We start from the raw sequence: 11,200 nt of genomic DNA on the forward strand, positions 1-11,200 counted from the left end.
TTTTCTCTGACACGCTTTTCCTATCTCCTTTTTCTGCCCTTTTCCCCTCCTTAGCACTTGTCACCACCTGACATACTATATTTTTAATTTTATTGTCTGTTTCTCACTAGAATGAAAGCTTCAAGAGGCCAGGAATTTTCGTCTTTGTTGAATGGATGAAAGGATGGATGAATGAGCGAGTTATTGAATGAATGAATGAACAAAGAAATGACAATGTTCCTAACTGTTAGGAAAGCCTCTGTAGCTTACTGGGAGTTAGGGTGGTTGTGTGATCAGGCCAGCATGAGACCTGGGTTTCCAGGTTCAGTTCTGCCCTCTTTTGCTGTGTGGCCTTGGGCAGGTTCCTTTCCCTCTCTGAACCTCTTTTTCAAATATAATAAAGAGAGCGGTATGGCAAAGTATAAAGAAGACTGGCTCGAGTCAGGCAGATAGGAGGTCAAATCCCCACTGGGACACTTATTGCCAGTGGGGCTCTGGGCAAATCACTTCTCTCTGAGTGTGTGTGAGAGAGAAGTGACATGGGACAGGGGTCAGAAGGACACACAAGATGTGATGCGGTGAACCCCCAGAACAGCCCCTGGTGCATAAAATTGTTCACTGAATAAATCTTTACTCTTTTAAAAAGTGAAAAGCACTCAGTTGTGTCTGACTCTCTGCGACCCCATGGACTATACAGTCCATGGAATTCTCCAGGTCAGAATACTGGAGTGGGTAGCCATTCCTTTCTCCAAGGATTGAACCCAGGTCTCCCGCATTGCAGGCAGGTTCTTTACCAGCTGAGCCACCAGGGAAGCCCAAGAACACTGGAGTGGATAGCTTAGCCCTTTTCAAGTACCCGAAGGGCTCACCTACCGCTGAGCATTGAAGAGGATGTAGTTGTGTGGTCTCCTAACCCAACGGGGCTGTCCTGGCTCCCCTGGGCCCGGGGCCTGGCTGAGGCTGCCCCTCTTGGGTGGGGGCTGCTTCCTCAAAAGGCACTTGGTCTCTTGCTGGGTGATCTGAGCAGGTGGGCTCCGCCATGGGACCCTCCCATACCCTCGCCCCACCCCTGAAACTCTCCTTTCCCATGCAGTTTTCATCTGCAGCTTCATGGTGGCCGCCCCCATCTTCGGCTACCTGGGTGACCGCTTCAACAGGAAAGTGATCCTCAGCTGCGGGATTTTCTTCTGGTCGGCGGTCACGTTCTCCAGCTCCTTCATCCCCCAGCAGGTGAGGCCTGCCTGGGCTTCCCACCCGGCATTCCTGTGCATCCCGTCCACATGTCCTGGTTCCTCCAGGGGGTGGCTAGTCTGATTGACCTGTCCTAGTCTAGACTGGGGTTCCAGCCTGTTGGGTTCAAGTGTACTGCAATGAGGGGGGTCTTTGGGTACTTCGATACACTGGCCTTGCTGATGGGCTTTCCCTGTGCTGGGCTTGAGCTGAAGGACTCGTAGCCCAGTGGGACATCTTAACTTTCCCTGAGCTGGTTCTGATTTGCAGAGAATGTGAGAAAGAGGGGGAAGCAAGTCAGGCCAAGGAGTCAGGACCTTGGGTTCTAGTCTCGGCTCTGCTGTCGTCTTGCTGCGTGACTCTAGATACATCGCCACCTTTCTCTGGGCCTCACACAGTTTGCTCTTTGTCCAATGGCCAGCCAGTTCCCTGGATCAAAGTCCTCTGGAAATAAACATCAGTTTAACCTAAGGAAGATGTTTCTGACTTGGCTCCCACAGTTCAGGGTTTGAAGATCCCAGTTCTGTGGCCCATTCAACTTTGTGATCTGGAGAAACTTGCTTTACTTCTCTGAGCCTCAGTTTCCTCATCTTCAATAGGGGGATAGCACTTCTCTGTTTGAAGGACTATTGTGAGAAAAAACTGAACGGGTGGATGTCCACACCCTGACACATACATGGAAGGTGTTCAGCACATTTTTATTTCTGTTCTTTCTTCCAAAGAGGAGATATGTTGCTCTGATAGGTAGTGAGTGTCCCATCACTAGGGGTGTTCAAGCAGAGAAAGGACAATCACATGATGGCTATTGTAGATGGAGATAGAGGAAGAAGGGGTAAAATCAGGTCTTATCCTCAGGGAGTTTTCAGCCTAGGGGACAAAAGAGGAGACCCTGGCCTTGGGAGCATCCAGGCTAGGGGTGGGAAGATGTGACAGGAGCTCCCACATTCAGACTTTCAAGATATGCAAAGTGCTGAAAGTCCTCACTCAAGAGAGACAACAGTCTTTGACATCCATATAGTCAGGGAAGACTTCCTGGAGGAGGTGGCACTTGAGCTGGGCAGGCAAGACAGGCAGGTTTGGCCTTTTGGTGAAGATGGCACGGGCTGAGGGAGCAGCCCTATGGAGGCACAAATGGTGTAGAGTGTTGACAGATCAAGGAGGAGAGTGCTTTGACTGGAGAGGAAGGCAGGGACCAGGTCATGGAGAGCCTTGACTGCCAATTTGGGAGGCCTGAACTTCTTTCTGGGATCCTGGGAGAGTCTGAAGAAGGGAAGGGTGAGTCAGATTTACATTTATGGAGAGAAGGTTAGAGGTGAGGGCAGAGAGAACTGGTAGATTTGGGGGTTCCAGCTTTGCTTCATGGGGCAACTTCAAGGAGGAGGGTCAGGTCAGCTAAGCTCCAGACCTAGAGCATCAGGTAAAGTCTGATGGCCACAGTCAAAACCGGGGACTGGACAAGAAGAGGCTCCTGGGCCTCCTCTGGGTCTCGTCCTGCCCACGAGGCTGCCTCTGGGATTGACCAGTGAGTCTAGGACCATGATATCAAGTCTGGGCACCGTTCCGGGTATGTGGAAGGAAAGGAGAGCTGGGGAGAGAAGATGAACAGAGGCAGAGGGAGAAACAGACGGGTCACTCCCAATTCATCTCTAAATTCACTGCTGTCATGTTCTGAGTCCCATGGGGGGTTTTGGTGGACCTTGGCAATGTGATTCTGAAGTTAATTTGTTAGAGAAAATGCCCAGGAACAGCCAAGAGCATTGTGAAAATAACAGTGAAAGGGGCCTTGCCCCATTGGTTATCACAACATGGCTATTCTAACTCAAACAGCAGAGGGATAAACTAAGAGACTGAGGAAACAGAGTCCTCCTTTTCATGGAAGGATGAAAGTTGCATCTCAAATAAATGGTGTTGGGAGGACTGGCTGTCCATCTGGATGGAAGATAAAGTATGGTCTGTATTTCTAACCACACTTCAAAATAAATCCCAGATAGATGAAAGTAAAGTTAAAAGCAAACTATAAAAATCAACAAGAAAAAGACAAAAAGCTCAGTAAAAAAAAAATAGGCAAAGGATAGTGAGAGGCAATTCCTGAGGAAGATCCCCAAAGGGCAATGTATGTAGGAAGAGATGGTTCTCTGCTTCAAAAGTAAGGAGAGCACTGCAAATTAAAACAACAATGAGATGCCATTTCACACCCATCAGATTGGCAGCAATTAAAAAGGCTGACAGTACCAAGTGTTATTAAAGCTGCTGGTGGGAGTGTAAATTGGGAGAGCCTCTTTGGAGAGCAAAGTGGCAGGATTTTTATAAAATTCTGGGTATACCCCAGAGCCCTGCCTTCTACTTCGAAGTATATGCCAAAGAGAGACACTCCACCTCATGGACACCAAGTGACGGGTGCATGCAAGGACGTTTGTCGTAGTTTTGTAATAGAAAAAAAGAGACAGGGAGAGAGAAGACAAATAGTCTAAATGATCATGACTAGGGGGATGCCCAGATAGAATGGGGTGTATTCATGCTATGAGATTCTTGGCAGCTAATGAATGAATGAGATCTACATCAACCAGCTGAAATGGGTTTCCAAAAGATGAAGGGAAAAAAAGCAAGTTGTGGGACAAGATGCATGGAGAAAAACATGGTCATTTGATTTTTTTTTTTTAAAGCACACAGGGGGCACTAAATGTTGTCCCCTGATATGTGTACATACAGGCAAAGGTAGAAGTCACGACAGATGCACAAGATACCCAGCTCCAGCGGGAGGAGTGAGGATCAATGGGATCCTTTGTCAAAGAGGCCTTATCTGCCTGCTCTTGTAACCGAGGAGAACAGGACATCATTCCAATTTTCTTTCTCTTTCTAAAATAAACACAAAAGAAAAGAGAATATATATATGTATAGTTTTGGGATGGACTAGCCCTTCCTGAGCAAGATATGAAATTCAGAAACCATTAAGGGAAAATCAGCAGCTGGGACAGCATTGAATTAAATAACACAAAATAAAGCTTCTGTGTGATGAAACTCCCCGTAAAAAAGTGGAAAGAAAGATGATGGTGGAAAATATTTGCGACCTATCTAATAAACATCAATTCCCATGATATATAAGAAGCTAACAGAAACCACTGCAAGACAGACAAAGAATCCAACAGAAAACTAGGCTAAGGCTGTGAGCAGCTGATTCCCAGGGAAAGAAGCACAGGCAGGGGCCAGGGGAAGGAAGACAGAGAGTGAGAGGGTGAACGAACTATGGAAATGAGAGGCACAGAGAGGGGTGGGCAGGACCAGCGATGGGAGAGAGGGCTGGGAAAGAGATGGAGAAACAGGGAGACCCGGTGGAGGGTTGGATGTGGGCGATGCTGGGCCGGATGGGTGGGCAGGGTGGGGCCAGGGGAAAATGACCAGGCTTGGTTCTCAGGCCCTGGGCAGCTGGGGGGGATGGAGGGGCCAGCTCTACATCAAAGCGGGTAGGACCACTGGCAGCTGGCAGGGCCCCACCCTTCCCGGCTCAGCTGGGCTCTGCTCTTTGATGTGTGATGGGGGAGGGGTGCTGAGCCCACTGGGCTTGCCTTGCCCACTCCCCGTGTACACTGGGTCCTCAGTGCCGCCAGGGTCAGCCCAGCGGCCCTGTCAGGGATGGGACTCAGAGTGCGCCTGGCTTGAGGCTCCCGAGGTGGGGCCAGAACCCAGGGAAGAAGGCTCCTAATCGGTGGGGCTGGCAGTGGAGACAGGCTGTTGCTCCTGCCACACCTGCAACTCTCAGCCTGTGAATGTCCAGCTCCATCCCAGTCCTGGGCCCAGTCTGACCCACTATTCAGAGGTAGGAGCTGAGGCCTGGAGAGGCCTGGGGTGTAGTTGTTGCTCAGGCAGTGGTTGGGCTCCATCCTGGCTCCGGGGCCCCGCAGGGGATGGGGAGCAAAGCGGGGACCAAGGATGAGCAGGCAGAGGAGCAGGACAGTCTCCCAGCAGCCTGCGCCCCTCCCCCACAGCACTTCTGGCTGCTGGTCCTCTCCCGCGGGCTGGTGGGCATCGGTGAGGCCAGCTACTCCACCATTGCGCCCACCATCATCGGCGACCTCTTCACCAAGAACACGCGCACGCTCATGCTGTCTGTCTTCTACTTCGCCATCCCACTGGGCAGGTAAGGGATCCGGGCAGGGTCCCCTCGGATTTCTGACCATCCCCTCTCCTTGATGTCCAGCTGTCTGTGACCTAAACATGCAGGTGGTCAGCATTGAAAGCTGCCGGGACCAGCTCTGTGGCTGGCTGAGGGGGGTGTTGGGGTGGGACAGGGCTGGTGGCCTCCTAGACTGGTGAGCATCCCCTGACCCCCACTCCCCTTCCCGTCCTTGCCTGACTACATTGTTTTCTCTGCAGCGGCCTGGGCTACATCACTGGCTCCAGCGTGAAGCAGGCGGCCGGAGACTGGCACTGGGCCTTGCGGGTAAGGACACCTTCCCCAGACCAGCTCTTGCCCAGGGTCACCCAGAAATTTGGGGACAGAGCCCAGGCCTGGCTTCCTAGCTTCCCACTTCGCAGATCTGGGCTCTTCTCCATGAACCCACTTTGAGGTGTTGGGGAGCCAGACTTGCCCCTGCCACCCTCAGGGGCCTCAGTCTGCGAGGACGAAGGAAATTCCAGGTTCATGGTGGCACTTCCTGGTTCAAGCTGGGAGTGGGGGGGGCACTGCGCCAGGGTGGGACTGAGACCAGACCTCTGTGTGGGGCCACTTCCTGTCCTGCAGGAGGATTCAGCACAAGTGTGCCAAGGCCCCAGGACGGTGCAATCAGAGGAAACAGAGATCCCCAGTCTAGCGAAGGAGAGGAAGCTTAAGACAAAGTGTTTTTTCCTCAAAAGCAGGAAGGAAGCAGCCTCCGTGGAATTTTTTGATGGGGGGTGGGGGAGACGGCAAATGGAAAGGAACTCCCCAGCCCACGGGCTCCCAGGGCTGGTGGGGGTGGGTACAGATTTCCCTGTTCTCATGAGCGGGTGGAGGAGCTGGCGGATTGGAATTCAGGCTCCCAAGATGTGCTCCTTCCATCCGGAAAGAGGCCTGGGGCCTTGGAGATTCTGTTCTTGACACTGGGCAGGATGCAAGGAAGACCCAAAGGGGCCCCGAGCCTCTGTTCTCCAGGGACCCCCATGCTGCTGCAGCTGCTTAGTCGCTTCAGTTGTGTCCAACGCTGTGTGACCCTGAGGACTGCAGCCTGCACCTCTGTCCGTGGGATTCTCTAGGCAAGAGTACTGGAGTGGCTTGCTATGCCCTCCTCCAGGGGATCTTCCCAACCCGGGGATCAAACCCGGGTTGCCTGCATTGCAGGCAGATTCTTTACTGCCGAGCCACCCACATGGGCCCCTCCCAAATGATCACCTACTTGATATATTAGCTGGAAGTTTCATGCCCAACCAGTCCCTTCTCAGTGCCCACCCTCCCCAGGGAGAGGAGCTGGCATGAGAAACTTTCCCAGACCCAGGGAGGTGGGTAAGAGCTGGTATCTGGCCCCTGATCCCAGGAACTCCCCTTTCCTAGTTCTCATCCGCCCACCTACCTGTCTTCCTTTTGTACCATCCATCATCCATCCATTTATCCATTCTCCTGTGTTTCCATGTGTTAATTCATCCACCCAGCAATCCGTCCATCCAAGCATTCATCCATCTGTCCGTCTATTTAGCAATCTATCCTCCTTCCTTCCTCCATTCTGACCATTCCTCCCTCCTTCCCTTTCACTTTCAGTCCCCTCTCCCGTCCTACCCGTAGTCTGGACAGCCCATTTGGAGCCCACCTGCCCTTTGTGCTAGCATCACCCCCAGTGGCTTTGCCCAGTCTGGAAGGCTGGGCAGATACGAGCCCAGAGGAGGAGCCCAGGGCCCAGAGAAGGCATGGCTGGCCTGGTTCCCCTTCCCAGTGCCAAAGAGAGACAAAGACTCTGGGGCCCTGGTGTCCTAACTTGATGCACCCTGCCCCGCCAGGTGTCCCCCATCCTGGGCATGATCACAGGAACGCTCATCCTTGTCCTGGTCCCGGCCACGAAGAGGGGCCACGCCGACCAGCTCGGGGGGCAGCTCAAGGCACGGACGTCATGGCTCCGGGACATGAAGGCCCTGATCCGCAAGTGAGTGCTGCTGGGAGGGGTCCAGTGGGAAGAGGGAGGGGTTCCGAGATGAGAGGACATCCCCGCTTGCCTGCTTGGCTGGACTCCCTGGCATCTCCATTGTCGGCAGTGCTGAGACCACTAGTGTTTATAATTCCTGAAGCCAGAGCCCTTGGCCCCGGAGCCCGCAGGGAAGGCATCTGAGGCCTTCTGCCCTTGGGGGGAGGGTGTGAGGGAGGAAAGTCTGCCTCCTGGGCCCTGCCGTCCACAGGGCTGCCAGCCCCCGCGCTCATGTCGCTGCCCCGGCCTCTCTCCAGCCGCAGCTATGTCTTCTCCTCCCTGGCCACGTCGGCCGTGTCCTTCGCCACAGGGGCCCTGGGCATGTGGATTCCGCTCTACCTGCACCGCGCCCAAGTCGTGCAGAAGACGGCGGAAACCTGCAGCAGCCCGCCCTGTGGGGCCAAGGACAGGTGGGGCAGGGCCCGGGGGTTGGTGCCAGGGGCCGGGCGGGGGGTGGGTAGTGAGGGATGCGGTCAGCCCCCATACCCCAGCTTTGCCCCCTAACTGTCCTCTGTCTCTGCAGCCTCATCTTTGGGGCCATCACCTGCTTCACGGGTTTTCTGGGCGTGGTCACGGGGGCGGGAGCCACACGCTGGTGCCGCCTGCGGACCCAGAGGGCTGACCCGCTAGTGTGTGCTGTGGGCATGCTGGGCTCCGCCATCTTCATCTGCCTCATCTTCGTGGCCGCCAAGAGCAGCATCGTGGGGGCCTATGTGAGTGCAGGGGCTCTGGAGCAGGAAATGTGGGGGTGGGAGATGCCGCCCCCCCCTCCCCCACCGGAGGCTCCAGTCCTCTGTCCCTGCTCTGACCAGGGCTCTGGGTGCCCTTCAGGGCTGTGGGCCTGGCTTGAAGCCTGTAGATTATCCACAGATTTCTCAGGAGCCTGACTGCCAGGAGTTGGGGTAGGGGAGGCTTGTGGGGGGCTCCCTGCCAGCAGCCAGGGTGCAGGGAGCAGCCTGGGACCTATAGTGGGTAGAGCGCCCCCTGATGGTTGTTCTGGTCTTCCCCGACCCCGGACAGATCTGCATCTTCGTAGGGGAGACGCTGCTGTTTTCTAACTGGGCCATCACCGCGGACATCCTCATGGTGAGGCAGGCCATGGCTGACTGCTCAGGGCAGCTGGGGAGGGCGGGTGAAGGGATGGGAGAGCTGGCAGGACTTGTGAAGGGAGACAGCGGGGATTTTGAGGGGTCTGTATTGGGCCAGTGCCTGGAATCAGAGGGTTGAGCAGGCAGAAGGGAGGGATGTAGGGACTGGGTGCAGAAGGGTAATGTCTGGAGGACTAGGTTTGTGGCCGGGAGGCTGGCAGTGCCAGGCTGGCACCGACGTGGTGCTGTCTGCCAGCGCTCCGCCCCCAGGGTCTGAGCTCCTGTGGACTCTGCCCTCTCTGGCTCAGCCTGGGTCCCAGGCGTGCCTGCCCGATGCCTGTGGCTGGGCTGGGTGGACAGAGGCTGTCTTCACAGGGCCAACAATGGGCTCCAGACCAGCCAGCCAGGGACAAAGGGCTGTCTGAGTGGTGGCGGGGGTTTGTGTCCTTGAGCAGGGACAGGAGCAGTCTAGGAGGGACCTGGAGGGGCTTGTGGCCTTGACTGTGGCAGCAGTCTGGGGGTGGTGGTTTGAGATGGGGTGACAGGTGGTCCTGATCTCAGGGATCCTCCAAGTTGGGGCCAGGAGAGGGTTGAGAGGAGGGTAATGTGGGGGATTGACTGGTGGTGGGGAGAGTGTCTGGGAGGTGCTGGGGGTGGGACCCTGGGGGGCAGGGAGGAGTAAGGACTCCTCAGGGGCCACCTTCAGGGCACCTGGGGTTTGCTGTCAGAGTACGGGTCAGCCTAGGAGGTCAGATTCGGCCTGGGTGTCGGGCCCCTGCCATCTCTCCTCCTCCAGGAAGCCTTCCTTGCCTCACCTGAGCTTCCCTGCAAATCTGCTTCACCCAGGGTTGTCTCTCCTGACTAACCCCTGACCAGCCCGTGGCTAGAAGGGTGGGAGGTCTGACTCAGCTCTGCGCCTCAGCATGGTGCCAGGCACGGGTGGCAGGGGTGGGGCGGGTCACTGCACACGTGGGAGTGACGGTCAGAGTGAGACTGAATCAAGTGTCCTTGGCGGTAGGCAGGACCCCTGCTCTGCCTCTACCCCCAGGGGCAGCCCCAGCTGCTGACAGGGTTTGGGTCCCAGGGAAATTGTGTCCCATTTTATTAAGTGTCACAGCTAAGTGACTAATTATTCCTGGAAACGGGGCCATGCAATCGAGGTCTCCCCTCCCCCCGCCCCCAGTAACTGGGTGCCTGGTGAGCACTAGCTGCTGTCATAGTCGGTCCACAAAGGGTGGGGTTCTGGGGCAGGGGGCTGCCCAGAGAACCCGCTGAGGTGGCTGCTGCCCACCCGCCGCTCCTCTGCCACCAGCCCTTCTGTCTGGCCTTGGCCCACCCGGCTTTAGAGCTGTGGCCCCCTTGTGGGTCAGGACCTGCTTGGTCTAGGTGGGAGGGTGGGTTTGGGGGGCCCAGGGGCTCCGGCAGTTGGTGCTGGGGGTGAAAGTGGAGGTTCTTCCATTCATCCTCTTCACCAGCATCGCCCATCTCAGCCAGCCTGGGCCTCGGCAGGGCAACCAGGATGGGTCTTTCCCCTGTGGGGGAGGTCAGGGCAAGCCTGAGGCTGGGGTTCTGGCCCCAGGGCGGCCATGTGCCATCTCTGTGCCTTTGGGCCTCGGTTTGCCCATGACCGGTGCGCTTGGCTCCCTGCCAAGGGCCAAGTGCAGGTGCTAAGGCAGTGTGGACTTAGGAGCTGGAGGAGGGAGTGGGGAAGAGAGGAGAACTTCGTGTGAGGCCATGGGAGCATCAGAAGTGTCGGGCCCCCTGGGATGAGGCCAGGTGGGTGCGCCTGGCTCCCCTGGCCTCTGACCTGCCACCTCTTGCACAGTATGTGGTCATCCCCACCAGGCGGGCTACTGCTGTGGCCCTGCAGAGCTTCACCTCCCACCTGCTGGGGGATGCCGGAAGCCCCTACCTCATTGGCTTTGTGAGTACCAGGGACTGGAGAGGAGGGGGTGGGCGGGTGTGGGGGCTTTGGGAGGTGGCCCCGCCCTGACATCCACTGGCTCCCCCACCCCCCAGATCTCCGACCTGATTCGCCAGAGCACCAAGGACTCCCCACTCTGGGAGTTCCTGAGCCTGGGCTATGCCCTCATGCTCTGCCCCTTCGTTGTGGTCCTGGGTGGCATGTTCTTCCTGGCCACCGCGCTCTTCTTCCTCAGCGACCGTGCCAAGGCTGAGCAGCAGTGAGTTGGCAGCGTGGGTGGGGGTGGGCCTACTGCGGCTGTGACAGGGTGAGTGGGTGGGTTCACCTGGCCAACGAGGTCCCCGCCTCCAAGAGGTGCAGCCTGCATCACTAGTGGGAGCCCACGGTGGCACCAGGGTTTGTGTGGTGGGTCTAGACAGAGTGTTTCTCTGAAATGAATGGTTTTCAGGGCTGGGACTCTGCTCCTTCGTTTTCCTCTCATCGTCTGACTTCTTTCTCCTCTCCTCTTTACTCCCCTCTCTCCCCCCTCTCCCCACTCCTGGGCTCTCCCACCTCCCCCTGGGGCTGACGAGGTCCCTGCCCAGCACGTCCGGCCCGCCGGCTCCCGCGATGCGATGCTCCAGAGCAGTGCCCGGGCCCGGCCCCCGCTGATGTGCCACCTTGACCCCCGCCCGTCTCTCCCCCAGGGTGAACCAGCTGGTGATGCCTCCTACATCCATGAAAGTCTGAGGCAGTGAGTGCGGGCTGCGTGGGTGTTGGGGGCGCTTCTTGCAGGAGGGAAGGGGTGGGGATCTCAGAATGGGGAGCCGTGCAGAGGGATGTTCTAGACTCCC

At 56.6% G+C, this 11,200-nt stretch overlaps 1 protein-coding gene across 3 annotated transcripts in view; it reads left to right on the plus strand.

Moving 5' to 3' along the window:
* Window positions 1-11,200, plus strand: part of SPNS2 (sphingolipid transporter 2) — a 37,650-nt gene that overhangs the window by 24,445 nt on the left and 2,005 nt on the right. The window contains exons 3-12 of one of the 3 annotated variants that reach the window (XR_003506666.1): window positions 1,073-1,209; window positions 5,193-5,344; window positions 5,581-5,647; window positions 7,174-7,316; window positions 7,613-7,765; window positions 7,879-8,068; window positions 8,376-8,441; window positions 10,269-10,367; window positions 10,463-10,626; window positions 10,940-11,100. Coding sequence is in view for 2 of the 3 variants with exons in the window: in XM_027516680.1 (XP_027372481.1) it covers window positions 1,073-1,209; window positions 5,193-5,344; window positions 5,581-5,647; window positions 7,174-7,316; window positions 7,613-7,765; window positions 7,879-8,068; window positions 8,376-8,441; window positions 10,269-10,367; window positions 10,463-10,626; window positions 10,930-11,100 (1,342 nt within the window). In the remaining variant the exon portion in view is untranslated. Of the gene's footprint in view, window positions 1-1,072; window positions 1,210-5,192; window positions 5,345-5,580; window positions 5,648-7,173; window positions 7,317-7,612; window positions 7,766-7,878; window positions 8,069-8,375; window positions 8,442-10,268; window positions 10,368-10,462; window positions 10,627-10,929; window positions 11,101-11,200 lie in introns of all 3 variants that reach the window. The other 2 variants (XM_027516681.1, XM_027516680.1) reach the window with 2 other exon arrangements.

This window comes from Bos indicus x Bos taurus, chromosome 19 (genome assembly GCF_003369695.1).
Source record: "Bos indicus x Bos taurus breed Angus x Brahman F1 hybrid chromosome 19, Bos_hybrid_MaternalHap_v2.0, whole genome shotgun sequence".
NCBI lineage: Eukaryota > Metazoa > Chordata > Mammalia > Artiodactyla > Bovidae > Bos > Bos indicus x Bos taurus.